Source organism: Nothoprocta perdicaria, unplaced genomic scaffold (assembly GCF_003342845.1).
Source record: "Nothoprocta perdicaria isolate Ctin4 unplaced genomic scaffold, notPer1 scaffold_149, whole genome shotgun sequence".
NCBI lineage: Eukaryota > Metazoa > Chordata > Aves > Tinamiformes > Tinamidae > Nothoprocta > Nothoprocta perdicaria.
The window spans coordinates 1689626-1705842 of NW_020454638.1; the positions used below are offsets into that span (position 1 = coordinate 1689626).

Sequence of the window (16217 nt, forward strand, 5' to 3'; positions counted from 1 at the left end):
CCTAACCCTATTCTGGAGTAAAGCTGGTTGAATATGGCTTAATTCATTGATGAAAAGAAGCACAATTTTAGAAATAAAAAGAAAGTATTTCTGCTTCAAATATAGCTTAAAGCATATTGTTTACATTGTAGTTTATAATGTCTACTGTTCTATTTATTAATTTTTTTAACTTTCTGTTTAGTTTTAATTTCAGGAGCTCATGCTAATATATTTTGTCATTATTGTAGTGTGTTTCATGTTTAGTACTCGTTAACATTTGCATTTCCTGAAGTTATCATCATCTATTCATTTCTCATATTTTTCCATTGAATTTATCTTTAAAAAGAGGGGAAAAAGAGCTTTTTCAAGTTCAGTGAAGTAAATAGTAACAATAGTCTTTGTCCCCTGTCCATCCAGAACATTTACAGGAAACGTCTGATATAGCATCTTTACTTTCCTGTTGAAATGATGTAGTTTTCTGGTTGGTTGTAAATTATACTGCCTGTATAGAGCCACAGAATATTAGTGGTACAATATATCTATTAGTATTATTGTCTCATATTGTTTTACTTAAATATATATCTGCGAGTAGGAAATAAATATGATTTTATGGTATATGAAATATATCAGGGATATGAGAATGTTACCATATGGATGCGTTTAACTGAACCAGACCTCCTTCAACTAAGATTATGTTTTATAGGAATTTGAGCAAGCAGCACAGATGGTTTGCATCTGTAAAGACAGCAGTCATAATGTGAATCCATGCTATTTTGTACTTGAGAGAATTATTTTTACCAAATGTGATTCCCGTTCATCTACACGTAATGAAACAGTACTACAATACAAAATGTTCCTTGGACAGTTAGAGGTCAAAAGGCTGTAAGGAAGAGACTAGAAAAGTGTGCATGCAAGTGCTGACTGTTACAAGAACAAGTAGCAGTATAGTGCAGTAAATTCATATTTTAGATTGCAGGATAAAACTTCAGTCTGGAAACCTAGTACAGTACTAGGACTAGGTACAGAATCTAGTACTTCTCTTGGATCTGCACCCACGGCAATACTGATATTGTGAAGTTAGCAAAGAGATACTTTACTGAGGGAGAGTTTGTGGCTGTCGTTGTCTGGATGACAAATTAATCTCACATCCTCCTGATGGCTGCAGTCGTGCCTTCCCCACTCTCTTTTTGAGCACTGCAGGATGTTTGACTCCTTCCCTGAGCAGCTCACATCATCCAGCCAGATGGGCCCAGAACTTCCTTCTGAGTAGCTCTCAGGAATTCTTTTCCCATGCCTATGTAGAAAACAGGTATACACGACATTTTGATCTATAGTGATCAGAGAATGTGTGATACTTAAGCACTAAAAGAAATAAATTATTCTTGAAAAAACAGTATTAAAATCAGTGGCAACACTATGTGCTTCTCCCCTGAAACCTTTGATTAAGGCTTCAATAAGCCCAGTACAGAGTTGCCTCATTGATTTTGAGATTAAACATTCTTAATATTATATATTTGAATGTCGCATCTGGGAAAAATGAGACAATTCTTCTGTGATTATGATGGGTATTAACATGAATTTAGTTATGTCAATGAATTGTCATATCAGTGAAAGAATAGGCAAGAGTAAGATGGCTTACTGAGAGCATGCCTTTGTAACCAGAGWGAGTAGGAAAAGAAGCGAAGAATGAATGTATGGAGCTCTAATTTTCCTAACATATGTATTTCAAAAAATAAGAGTGTTCTAGTGCTTGAGTGTGATGATTTTTTAAAACTAAATCCAGCGGGTCTAGTGCCTTCAGAATGTCAGTGTTTATTGGTGGCTATTCCACAGGCAAAGAATTTGAAGAATCAAACTTCTAAGGAGAAAACTGATTAAAACAAATCGTTTTTTCTCCTATGCATTAATCTCAGCCAAAAAGATAATTGGAATTGAATAAACATGGCTGAATCACTGACTGAATTGATACTGGCTTGCTCTTCTACATAAACTAAGGCCATAAACACCTTGGCCTGAGCGAAGCAGATTTTCATGTTTTTTARCCCAGTAGTTTCTATAAAACAACACGCGGCTAAGATATAAAAGAGGAATGTAGGGACTGTGTAGAGGTTTGTCATCAGTGCTAAGTCAGAGACTCAGATACCTAATATCAATTGCTCTTACTTAAATCCCAGCTGGCGGCAAACCACCTGTGTGTTCAGCTCAGTCCACCCATCGTCGCAGACCGTGCCCCACTGCCCGGTGTGATAGACCTCGAGGCGACCCTCGTGGCTGCCCTTCCCACTCGCTAGTCTCAATGCTCCATCTGTACCATGACAAGTAAGGAAAGAGAAACAAAAACAAGAATCAKTTTTTCTTAGTTTCTACAAAAAGTAGCTAACAACGTTACATTTACTGCATTGGATCAGAATATTCTACTACTCAACCTAATGCTGATTGTATTTGATCAGAAGATGAAAGGAGTGTAATGCTTCCGGTTGGTTGTGCAGTGTGGCATAAGGGAGCTGGGAAAGTGGAAAAGTGCCTAGTTCATGGGAGCAGACTTGTTATAKAGATGCCTTAGCTTTTCCTTTGTATATTCTATTTCCCTTTATTYGTATTGCTGAAACGTCTGTTGTCATTGGTAAGTACCATACAGAATTATGGCAGCATGTGTAATTGTCCTACTTGAAAGAAAATGCCTCGTGATAAATGGCAGTTAGCAAGTTGATAAAATAAGGGTTTGTTCTGAATAACAAGGTTTTCTGTAGCTTTAAAACTCCATAAGCAGCAGCTGATTCTTTGTAATATCGCCAGAACATCGTGTGGGGCTTTATGTGCCTGCRAACTTTAAAAAAGCAATCTTTCCAGACCTGTCAGTTCCACACTTACCTCTATTTTCCAGTGTAGTTATTCATTACTGGCCTACCTGTAAGAGGTGTGCAGGAAACACCAGCATCTTCTTTGTGGCCACAGTTGTGTTCTTGCCAGGAGCTTTTAGGGCACTGTTCTATAGACAGCTCATTTCCTGTGCAACGCACTTCATCCAGCAGCACCGGGCCGGAGCCCTCCCCGAAATGGGCCTGGCTCCACGCCTTGGCAACCCCCCTGCAGAACGTAACGGACACCGAGTCAGGCTGCGGAGTCCTGAGTGCAGCGGGAACAGCTCCAACACTGCAGGGCCAGCCGTGCTCCCAAAGAGCATGCGGCGCGGCCTAAATAGCGCCCGCGCTGAGAGCACACGGTGCAGCCCGTGCCCATTGCCTGATGAAACGGGGGTCTGCAGTCAACTGCAGCCTCTTGCTGAGGCTAAAAGAGCAAACTTGAAACATGCTGTTTCCACTCTCTGAATATACTTATAACGCTAGAATCTGTTGTGCTGCATTTAGGATATTTTGCTTTCCTGTATCTTYTGATTTTTAAGCATGATGTTCCTAGAAGAGATTATAGATGTACAGATGGGTTTGAGAGTTCTGACCTTAATTTTCATTCAGTGCTTATGTGCAGTGATAATCCTATATCTTTCTATAGTGACTTTCATTTGGTAAACTCAAAGTACATTTATCAAATTAACCCAGATGAGACAGATGAAGGTCATTTTTGCCATTGTTTTTACCCAGCTAAATGAATAAAGAATATCAATGACTTGATAATGTCATATAGTGGTAGAATTGTGGTAGAATTAAGAGTAGAAAGCAGGCTAACATCTAGCCTTGTTTTTACCATGGAAGAGATCTTCTCYTTATGTCTGTGTAATGGATTTTGAGCCGATTGTTCAAATATTAGAATAATTATGTAATATTTTACACTTGATAATCTATCAAGATTTTTTTTTTGTTAGTCATTAGCTTTTCTTCAGAGTGACCTTCTTATTCCTAAGTAACGTTTTAACAGATAATGTGTTCTACTACTGTCAATACCAAGAAGAATTCCAGATAGTTTGGAAATAGTATTTCTCCCTGAGATTTGCAAACATTCACTTTGCCCCTTTGCCCTCCTTTGATTTAGGCTCTAAGTAACCATGCCATCTTATATATGGCATTGATTCATTGGAGACTTGTAGTTTGCAGTGCTGGTCATGGGAAGAGACAGGACCTCCCTTGCTTTTATTTCATTATGAGCTGCTTTTCTGGTTGGAACTGAGTTTATATGCTCTGATTACATGGTAAACTAAGAAAATATAATGCACAGAATGCACAAAGGCTAATACTGATTTTGAAGGCTAATTCCTATTCCAAATGTAGATATAAGCATCTAAATAAAAAATCTCAGTTTTCAAATGCCCTCTATATTTGCATTCCCTAAGATAGACTTTGTGAATTCTCAACACTGAGCTGTTTTAACAGAATTGGATAAATATGGAATAAAGAGCCTAGTTTCAAAATAACTTGTTGTTATCAATTTATCCCTAGATATACTGTAAATTTATTACAGAATGTTTCATTTACTGTTAGTTGTTTAGATAATAGTACTTGGGAAAAATCATATGTATATGATAAATATTCATATGAATATGACATCATATTCATATGTATATGATAAATTATCTTAAGCTTATAGAGTAGTATTTGCATAAAGTAAGCACAAAAGGAAAATTCTCATACATAGCTTCCTATTTCTTGTATATTTTATTCTGCTGCTGTTGCAGATGTGTAGAATATGTTAGAAAAGAAAGTCTTTATCCATTAGGAACCTGGTAGAAATCAAAGAAATAAGCCTTTACTACTCTGAGCATTGAAAACAAATTATACTATAATATAATGAGATTCTCTGGAGTTTTCATAAACTGGAGACCACAAACCCATTATAGCAACAAGGGCCACTTGCATCTACCAGAAAGTATTTGTGTAACCAGGTAATAAAATTGTCATTATTTTCAGCCATTATTTGAAGACTAGTATTAGGAAGTTTTATTTTTCAGGGTGCTACAGCATACTTGAAAGTATGTGGGAAGTTATTTGCTAAGAAGCCTTATTTTTACAATTTGTAGTATGTTTCCAGATTGATTACCAGAATGTAAATTTAGATTATTTTTGTTACTTCATGACTGCTCTATTTTGCCACCGTTGGTAAATTTCAGTTCACAGATAAGGTGTGTTCTTGTCAAGATGTCTTGATTACTTGAGAACTGTTCCAAATCTCTGGATGTATTTCAAAAAGACTTAGCACCCTCTCAAAATGATTTAGCCACCTCTGCTTAGAAAACTGAATGAAATCAGGAGAATCTCAGAAGTGCAGTTGCTGAATATTAAATAAAGGAATCAAATGTTTTTCTGTAATCAGTAAGRAGGCAAGTTAAAAGCACTACATTCATCATGGAGAAAATTTAGTAATCATTTAGAAACTGCTATAATTATTAATAGTGGCCCAGTTATAGGCTTTTTCTGCTATTGAAATATGATATGTGCTTTTTATTAGGTACTCCTAATTGGATATGCACAAGTATATAGAAATACCTATGTAGCTSTTCTACACTAGGACTGAAGGATGTACACTGCTTTAGTCCTGAAAGAACACATTGTACATTAAGGCTACAAAGAAATACTAAGCAGCACTAGTTATTTGGTGCCCAGTATGGGAGAGTTCCTGTGCAGGAGAAAAAAAAAAAAAAAAACTTTAATTAATGATCAATACCTAAAAAACCTACCCATTTCTCTATCTTAGAGAGAAATATTTTGAAAACTCAAGGCTGTGCAGATTAGTAAGTTTGCTGCTTTGCTACCGAAGTAGAAAGTGTTCAGAAATACCCGAGGCCAAGCTGCCGACACACGACCTCAGCATCTGCGTCRTCCCACTGATCGTCACAGACGGTGCCCCACTGGCCAGCGTGGTAGACTTCCACTCGTCCTTCATGAGCGTGGTTCCCACCAGCCAGGCGGATCGGAATAAAGGCCGAGSCTGTGATCAGACACAGAACACAGAAAAAGCTTGTTTCTTTCTCAAAATGTCATCTTGGTAGTAAAGAAGCACAAAAAGAAAAGTGTGTCTTGTGGGGAGATGAGGGAGCACACAATCCTACTCTTACAGCTAGAGTTCCCTTGGAGGATTTTTGCTGCTTCAGCCTTTCTCACAACCTGGATCTCAAAGCAGTACTTTGCTTGCTAACTATGAAAAAGTAAAGGGTGGTGCCACTAGTAGCTGCTTTTGTGGTGGTGAGGAATTGGAAGTGAACGATGCTATGAGTCAGGCTATTTAATTTCCTGTTCTAAGAAGTCTAATAAAGTGGGTTCTTTTTTTCTAATTTAATTATCAGCAATTATGACTACTTTTATATAAGGTGAAGAGGTAACCAAAACATATGTGTTTATTTTCTTTACCCAGGGAAGAGCTACATGTAACAGCAGCTGCCATTTTCTGAGGACAGGTTCCATCCTGCCGGATGTCTTTCTCACACAACAGTATATTTTCTTCATCCCCACGGCAACGTAYGTCACTCCAGTAAACAGGGGTAAGGCCCCGTCCAGCAAGTGGTATGTGTTTTGCTGCACCTTTCTCACTGTAAGAATAAGAATAATCAGGAGAGGACATTAGGAGGGGTGCAATGGAAATGAAATACTTGTTCCTGAAATCTGTTCTTTCTTGGCTCCCATATATAATACTTGGGATAGAAAAGAACAGGCTTTCTTCAGCATGATGAAGTCATTCCATTTTCATGCAGCTGAGCATTGTCATCTTCACTAAGAAAAGTACCAGATGTGACCCACTTCTTGCCATTGCGTCGTGGGATATTTTAGTACAATGGCCTGCATTGCTGCGGGGCCAGTGATATTGCTGTTCTATTTGTTCTTAAATACAAAAATCAACACAGAGATTCTGTCCAAAGGAGGATCTGCAGATTACATATGGAAGAGGTAATGCTAAAGGGACTTTCCCACCCCTCCTCTCCTGTACTSCATTAGCATTGCCAGCCCCATGCCCATACTCATGTCACACAATACGGTGTGTGGCTGTTAGGCAGTGAAGCCGCCTCGTGCTCCACTTGATCAGGTCTGTTCTCCAGGTCTGGTCTCTTCTCTGTTACTGACTTTCTTTGCCTCCATATAATGCCCAGTGAAATTTAATTAAAAGCAAAGCTCAAATATTGTAAGAAGAAAGGAGCAGAAAGATGGAAGCCCCTGAAGAACTCCAATAATACCTATTGAATTCACCTTGTAAGATATAGCTGCCAAACAGACATGATAGCATTAATTGTTTTGACTGTCATTTAGGAAGGCAGGAGAGGGGACCTACTCTGATGGAAGTCATATCCTGCTCACAGGGCCCTGCCATTCACTCTTTATCACTGAACTGCTTTTGCTAATAAGGGTCTAGTTCAACCAAAATATTCAGGGTATGGAAGGCAAAAAGAACTTAAATGAAAATGAGGAAAGGAGACATTATATGTAGACAGCTGAAGTCATAAGCAAAATCACAGCCTCCAGATGGCTGAACTCTTATCTCATCTAATCCTCATATTTTTATAAGTTGGCTTGGTGTGTCCAGATTAATACTGAACATTATAAAACAGCTTAGATTTAGTTCTGGCTAGCCCTCTTAAAAAGTGGAATAATCATTAGGAATGTCACAGTTCAAATACACCCCTCTAGGCCCCTAGTGCTCATAGAAGACAAAATCACTTCCTTGATACGTAATTGAAAGAAATATCAGAAAGGCACTAAAGCCAACCATACTGTGCGGCCTGCTGAGAAACTRCAAACTGAACTGAGTGCTAGGAGTGTGTTCAGGTAATCGGGTTGCCTAGCTTGGGCTGCATTTGTATACTAGAAGCTGAGATGATATTAGAATTTTTTGCATTTTAAAAAAGTTTGCGTTTGCCCTGAACTTGTCTGATCAAATCACAGTTTTTCACATCAAATGAGTATCTGCCATTCCCTGTTCCTCCCACATGTAGCTTTCAAATCAATTTCTGATTCCCCTTGTGACCTCTGTGAAATACAGCAAAATTAAGCAAAGGATTTGAGGAAAAACAGCTTTGGAATGCAAAATAGACTGGGTATGCACCTAAGAAGGCAAGCACCTAAGACAAAAAAAAATCAAGAGTTGAAAAATATATTGCCCTTTACACTGTAGGATCATTAAAATAGGTTGAATGGTTTTCTCTCAGACTAAAACTTACCCAAGTGCAAGCTGTCGACATACAACTGTTGCATCATTGTTGTCCCAGTGGCTGCCACAGACTGTTCCCCAGGCTCCATTCAGATAAACCTCCACGGTACCTTCAAACTCATTCTTGCCACCTTGGAGTCGCACTGACCCTAGTTAAAAGAAACAAACATGAATTCTGCAAGGATTTCCATGGCTAGATTAATTTATGTTAGGCAAAAGGCTCTGAATCCAGTTTTCCATATGCAAAAAGAATTCCTGTTTCATGTGTTATCATCTTTCTGGTTTTTGGGGGAAGCAGCATAATAAGCAGTAAATAATAAGCAAGTACTCTGGCACATATGAGCACTCTTGCACTCTGAGGTACAAGAACAGATAACCTTAATCCTTATATGGGGAAAATATTTTGCTMCTTTCACTGAAGTTGCATCGCAGTTCTGATGTTTGTATGTGTACACTACATAGTTGCATCTACCCATATGAGAAAAGATTATATAAATGGGTGCTATATTTTTATCTTCAGTATAATTCCATCTGATTTAGAGGAATTAGAGAACAGCCACATGGATTGCATAGCTTCTGCTCTGATAACATAGAACGTTATGCATGGCATGGATGTCAGCAGGTTATTTCAAGCCAAAGAATGAATTTGTTCAAACTTGCTCTCAGACSAAACACCAGTAGATAATGTACTATAAATTTGTTAGGAATCTTTATGCTATTCTCAGACAAAACATGAGGCATTTTCTTAAGTCAAATAGGTCTACCAGCAAACTGCTTGGAGAGCTACACAAAATTTAGAAAATAATTTTTTATGTTACAGTAAGTTAGATGCAAGATGCAACAACAGCAAGCTGCTGTTGAAAGTAAGAGTGCCACTAGCAAAGGTGAGAGTCAGTAATACAAATAAAAACAGACAAAGGGTGCARTATTTCAGTAGGAAACAATGCATTTCTCTTAAAATATCCCATATAGCATAACCATATGCATTAATAGTGCCTGAAATCTCAGTTAATCTATCTCTCATAGGCTAGATCATCATCCAACTTGTGGGTTATTTTTTTTTTTTTTAGCAAAAGGAGAAAAAAAAAACAGTGTTTATGTCTGCATTCTTTGTCCATGTGTTCATATGTTATATATATAAATAATAATAATGGCTGGATTCATTTATTCTTACCCTTGGTTTTCACTCAGACTGTGTTCTGTTTTTAATTAAGTTCAGTATAGTTTATAAAACCACAAGTCAAACGCTGYCAAATAACTCAAGGAATTAATTAACCTTAAACTTGAGTTTGTATGTTCCTTTTGCCTCCTATTTATTTTTTTCAGTTGTAACTTAATTGTGTAGTAAATTACAAACAAAATTTATTAAATTTATGTTACAGACTTAGCTATCATTCATAATAGAGAATTAATAATATTAATAATTAAAACTATACTGCATATGCTTTGCACATTTTTTTTATGTCCTTCCATTTTTATGATTTTCCACTTAATGCTTTTCTTCAACATATATAGACAGATGAGACTCTCTAATTTTGTTTCTGCTCTTTATGAGATGTTTGTCGGGAAAGAGTGAATATTGAAATAGTCCTAGCAAAATGATTCCGGACATGTCAGAATATTTTAAAGTAGCTGTCTCCAAAATAAGTTTGTTCTTGTACATGGTTGTTTACACTGCTGCATGAAACCTACTGAAATCTACACAGTGTTTCCTAATTATACATTACCTGACATTTCTATTCAAATATTGGGATCAGGGAGTACATGAGGAATAAAATTCACTTCTCATGTCTCCATGGTAGAAATTGGTCACTGCTGTTTCTGTATTTATGRAGACACCTTCAAAGTGTCAACAGCAGACTTCCTCCACAAATATGAAGGAGAGGATGGGAGAGAACTTCAGCACATCAGAAATTCTTTTACCAACAATTAAAAATGAAAGAAATACAAAATTCTTTGCATTTCTAGTAGAAGCCTCATGGGAGAAGTCTAAAACACGGGAAGATCTCACTGTGGGCACAGAACACTAAACAAAGGAAACAACTTCCCTGTACACTCTTTCCCTGCTTTCCTGTTCCTTGTCCTCCTCCCAGCCACAAAAACAAACAAATAAACAAACAAAAGAACTCTTATTTACTTCTGGTTCCCCCTTGAAATAGGAAAGACTCTCCTGTGTAAAGGTATTTTTTTTAATTATGTATTGTCACCACAAAAATGTTTCAGTTTGCCTTTTTCCTTTAGACTTACAGCTGCTTGTAGGAACACAAACATCTTACGAAAGGTATGAGCATGCAAACAGACAGTTCATCTCACAAGGAGATACAATGGAGAGCTGGCCTTTTTCAGATGGGAACAAAAAAGATACATAATGGTTATTGAAGGTAATTTTTAATACATTTAAAATACTCTTGATCTTCACCTGAAAAAAAATCTATAAAGAAATAAAAAGAAAAGCTTGCTTTTACAGATAACTAATATTATATCTTTTATTATGTCGAATATTTAACATCTATCTGAATATATAGCATCACTCAAATATGCTCATTGCATTGATGCTTTAAAAGACAGTGTTGAAAACTACAGCTAGTAGTGACACACTACTGTTATGTTAATACCTACCATAATGAATAACCTAAAAAAATCTATTTTTTAAATATTCTTTTTTAAGTAAAATTTTCAGAATTCATGAAAGGTGACTTGATTAATGTATTTTTCTAAGTGTGTCTAGTTTGGTATTTCAGCACTGAACCCAACAAGAGTAAAATGATACTGTATTTTATGTGCTTAATATGCATCCTGAAGTATATGTTAGCATATATCATATGAATTAGGTCATAATTATGTTGCAATCAAATCTAAGAGCAAACTAATGAGAAAATTAGTGCCTCATAGTTTATTCAAAATTTTGCAGTATTTATACCTTGCAATAGTTACTTTCCTAGATTAAGAGTTAATTTTTAAATACATTACTTAAAATGGGTACCTCGTGAAATATAACATAGTAGAACTTGAGAATACAGAATTTCACTTTAGTGTAGATTATTTTTCTTTTCCTACAGAGAAGACTCTTACTTTATAATGAAATGCACATTTATGCTTCATGTGCAAGTTGACTGTAAGAAACTGAAAGCTGACAAATGTAATCTGCAGTTAGGTATGTTTATACTGTATTACCAAGTATCTCTTTATTATTCATGACTCTGTCTTTGTTATTAGGATCTTTCCTGCAGGATAATTGGTGTTTGCATTGTTAGAGTGAGCGGGAAACACTCTTTGCTTCACAAAAGTAAAAAAAAAAAAGAAAGAAAAATTATTATTTAGCATGATAAACTTTATGTTGTTTACTTTTCCAATGATATCCTAAAATGAATGTCTTTGTTTTTGTAGTTATAGCTCAAAGCCATTGGGAGATTTCTTCAAAAGCAATAGTTTCTGATGGAATTTTTTTTCAGAATTCTGCAAACACTTCTGTGGGTTTTAGATTTTAAAAAAAGAAAAAAAACTTCCAGATTTGTTGAAAAAATCCTTTTGGTACCAAGTGCTGTTATAAATTCTAGTAAAACTTGTTTTGAATTTTGCTTAAGTAGAAGTGAAAGGTGTCAGAAATCCTACTTTGTGTTCACATTAGGACTTTTATCTCATAAATTCCTATAAAAAAAAAATCTTAAGATATGTGGATTTGTAGACACCAAACTCAGTAAGGGAAGGATGTGAAGCACGAGGAGGCTGCCCCTTCCCTGGGCCAAGGCTGCCCTCCTTTGCCCTTCCCTCAATGCCTTGGTCAGGAAGGGGAAGAATCCTCTCTAGATGGGAGAACTGGCTGCGCTGGAGGTAGAGACAAGGGCACAGAACCACAAAGCAGTCCTGCTAGACGTCTGTTAGGACACACTGGTCTCAAAACAGCCCTGAATATATATATGCGTGTGTGTATGTGTATATATATACACATGTGTATATATATGTATATATACATATACACACATATGTATATATGTGTGTATATGTGTGTATATATGTGTGTATATACATATGTATACACACATATGTATATATGTGTGTATATGTATATATATGTATCTGTGTATATTTTCAGCCTTCTAATGAAGAATGTAGATCTATTCTTTTGACAGAAGCTCAGTCATATACATTGATACTCCAAAGAAATTCATACTTAGTTTGGGCCAAGGTTACTGACGGTCAGTTCAAGTTGTTTACAAAGAGTTTGGTAATTTTAGTTGCCCTGGGAGCTGCACGAGTCAGAGTCTTTCCTATCTGCTATTACTGTTTAGAAGAGATTAAGTTATACTTGCAAATGAAAGGAAGAAAGGGTATCCAATGGTGCTGCTGAGACTTGCTCTGCAACACCTGCCATATAGGCTCAAGATGAGAGAGAGGAAAAGAAATGGGGGGTGGAGGGAAACCTCTGAGCCAACTTTTAATTAACTCCAAGAAAACAGAAGAACTTCAAAGGATTTGTACTGTAAACAGCGAGAGCATCCCACTTGCCTCTTTTGCTATGCTTTTCCCACATCCAGAGATGCTAGGTAGCTTCAAATCCTGTTATACTTTCCAGTTTTCACTGGGAAGAAGCTTTGTTGCATTGTGTGGTTGAATTGCAAATAGAATGGGGATCACTTACACTTTTGCTGTATGGGTAAATATTGTATTGTGCTTTTTTGGTGTTGGTGTGTCAGCRTTTTCTTTGTAAACACCTGCATTCAAAGGTTTGTAAATGGCTGTAAATGTAAATTAAAAAGAAAAAAAAAAAGAGGGGTGGAGAGAAACAAAAGTTACCTCTGCCTTTCACTCTAATGCTGAGTATTCTGAAATTACAGTTCTAGGGRAAAAAAAAGAGTATTTGATATTTGGAAATCTGAATAAACAGCTAATGTCTTTATTTCTGTTTTCATTTGCAAGATGTTACAACATGAGATGATTTGATTTTACTAAGACTTCTGAAAAAAAAAAAAAAAAAAAGTGATAGAGGAGTGCCATAGAAAGGCCCTGTGCTGATATTTCATCTTGGAAGCTTTGGAGTCAAACRTTAGGTAGGTCCAAACTAATAATTTCCCTTGGATCCATGCTTTGTGTCTCAGGTAACAACATAACTTGCAGTATGTCAGTATGAGTCCAGGATTGTGAATACGTGTACAAGAGCCTGTTCCAGTTAGAGAATGAAATGAATTCACTGGTTTGCAGGAGGCACTTGTCAAAATCTACCTGCACTACAGGCCCAATCTAATAGCACTTCAAATTGATGGAAGCTTTTCTTCTCTTGCGGGATCAGGCCTGGAGGTAGAGAAATGAATCCTGCTGGCTYCAGCTAAGGCATGCGTGGCGCTCCCTGTGATCAGTGCTGTTGTCCATCACTTCCCTGAGCGCTGCTCTCAGTCTAAAATTACATCTATTTTCTGCAGGTAGTTTAACCTTGGAAAAAGGTTGCATCCATTAGAACCACATTTTAAGAACTATCATGGGAAGGTTAGTAGATAGCATTATTCCACATCCACAGATCCTTAAAGGGGAAGTTTCATAAATATTGCATGTATCGACTGCAGTGTGCTGAATTGGTTCCTCAGCAGCATTGAAGTTAATCATGTCAATGACCAATGGTTTAAGACTCTGCAAGAATGAAATGATAGAAATGTAATGGTCTCGAAAGGGCTGTAGAAAATTAGGGAGTCTCATKATGTGCAACTGTAATCTCTCAGTCTAAGGGGCAAAAATAGTAATGTCCTTTTTGGGGAGGAGAGGACACGCAGGGGGAATCTTTTCTTTAGCCCTGTGTTGTTAAAAAAAACAACCAACCCCTGAATACCTTCCACTAAATGCCTAGACTGTGGTATTACAGGGATGGAGAATAATTGAGTGTTTAGATTGTGAACCAGAGGCTTGATTCTCCTCTCAGGACTTTAATGAATTGTTACTTTGTTGATRCTAATGGGATTTTCTTGTGCTAAAAGAGATTTAAATGGAAGGACTCTACAGTTCTGGCATTCTGGAGGTCTGTGTTTTATTACTTCTTCTGATGCTGATTGGTGGTGTGACCTCTGGCAAGGCACCCTCCCTTGGTTGGTTTCCCCATTCATAACATAAAGGAAAATGGCTAACTGATATACTCAAAGCTTTAAATTACCTATGTAGTCATAGTATCATAAACAACGTATTATGAAAAACACAGTAACTACATTCCAGGTAAACATCATGGGGCACCAGTTGCTTTTTCAGCATTAAGGCAAGTCTCTCTTGAAGCATAACAGTTTTACAAGATGTCATTACAAGATGTTGTTAACAATGCCAAAATAATAAATTCTGATGGACTTATACTGGCTCTGCATACAGGGTATTCATTGATAATTTCCTTGGGTAAATCATGATACCTTTTATGTGATATATAGATGACTTTGGTTTACTTGCTTGCAGGGTACAAATAAGTAATATTACCCAATTGTCTCTCATTTTAGAAGGAAATGCAGCACTCAAATATAGTATTTTAAACTAGAAAAGTGTGTTTAAACAGATGGTGGATAGTGTAATTGCAGAGGCATATTTGTAAGTCAGTGTAAATATGAAAATATAAAGCAGTTAAAATATGCACAAAGTTAGACCAATAACTTTGCAGATAATCCTTACTGTTAAGCCTTACTCAAAGCCAGGAGGTTTACAAATAAACTTTGCACATGCTGCTGTATCTAGTTACGGTGTCACGGGTGCCAGATAACTGAGTAYGAGCTTCCTTAGCGAGAGCACAAAGCAGCAGATACAGTGAGATTACCTCTGAAAAACCTGCCCTTCTCCAGCTGTAAGCTTCGCTATAACATTGCCTTACTTCTTTGCTTCTTTACTTATAAGAAAGGAACATACTTTATTTCTGGGCAAATGGGCTGATAGTCTCCATGCTCCACGCCAGGCACCCTCGCACACTCTCGTTCTGGGGTGCCCCCTTCGTGAAGGCTCCTGGACAGTTTTTTGGCCTCTGGAGGTCACTGGGAGCTCAGCACCAAGTCCCACGGAAGCAGAGGACCCCTCAGCTGTAGCTGTGGCTCAGCAGGCRTTGCCACCTCTGCAGGAGCTGCCCTTGTGAGGAAAACTAAAGCAAAAACTCTTAAAAAACTGAAGAAGCAACTAAGCTCAAATCATGCAGTATTTTTGGCATTTTGCACTTCAGTTAAGTTCTTACTGAGATTGAGGGAATTTTGGAGTTGACTTCAGTGAGAGTCAAGCAGCAAAATGCCCCATTCTGCTGAGCTGGTTCAAGATCCTCACAAGCTGCTTTGGGAAGCAGCCTGAAGAATTTTAGGAAGATCTATAAAAATGGTAGATCAAATGAAAGAGACAACTGTGAGACCTTTTCTAAGAGTGTGAGACCTTTTTTAAACTATAGGGTATGCAATCTTCTGGGGTTTTTTTTTCATCTCTCTAGTCATCCTCCATGGCATCAGCTACCTGCTCTTCTTTCCAGGGAAACATCTGTAGTGTGAAACGTCATCCTGYCTTCCTGCAGGGATATAACACTTGTCTTTTGCAGCTGCGTTTTTCTTGATGTGTAAAGGAATAATGGAGACCTAGATGTTTCCATATGCTCTTCATGTRCTATTTTATACCAGTCCATATAATTATCACATTGATCAAATTGTTGTCCTTTTTTCTTTTCACTCTCTGACATACCTCCTGTGGTTATTGTAGGCAGGGTAAGATAACTGTTCTCATYGGAGATGTGAAGGGAAATTAATCTAGAAAGACCTCAACAAGTAGAAAATTACTAGTATTAACATTAGTAATAGACTAATCTTCCTTGTTGACCTTGTGCTTTTGCGAAAGCTGCAGAAGGAAGGGCATCAAAGCTGACAGTCCTTACTTTCCCTACAACTATTCCGTGTGAGCAGTTGCAGTATGGATAGAGAGAGGAGAACACAGTTCTTATTTAGGTAGCAGGTAATACTGGAGGGATGCAGAAGGCAACGCATCCACCTAGTGCAGTCATCCAGAGGCACGCTGCACATAAGTGCATTTAACCCCGTGGACCCGTGCCAAGGCTGATGAAACTTAAAGCTGATGAGCAGCTCGAAAGCTGATGAGCGGCTCGAGGGCTCGATGCTGGAGTCGCCCCCGGGTCCCTTCCGCAGCAAAAACTTCCCGGCCGTGCGCGGGGA

General features: G+C 37.5%; 1 protein-coding gene across 1 annotated transcript in view; it reads right to left on the reverse strand.

The window, feature by feature from the left end:
- The window catches only part of PRSS12 (serine protease 12), a 33877-nt gene that overhangs the window by 12708 nt on the left and 4952 nt on the right, over positions 1-16217 (reverse strand). Inside the window, exons 2-7 of the mRNA XM_026034588.1 lie at positions 8075-8213; positions 6276-6454; positions 5706-5856; positions 2888-3066; positions 2143-2284; positions 1077-1273 (exon numbers count right to left, since the gene is read on the reverse strand). Of these exons, the coding sequence (XP_025890373.1) occupies positions 1077-1273; positions 2143-2284; positions 2888-3066; positions 5706-5856; positions 6276-6454; positions 8075-8213 (987 nt within the window). The remainder of the gene's footprint in view (positions 1-1076; positions 1274-2142; positions 2285-2887; positions 3067-5705; positions 5857-6275; positions 6455-8074; positions 8214-16217) is intronic.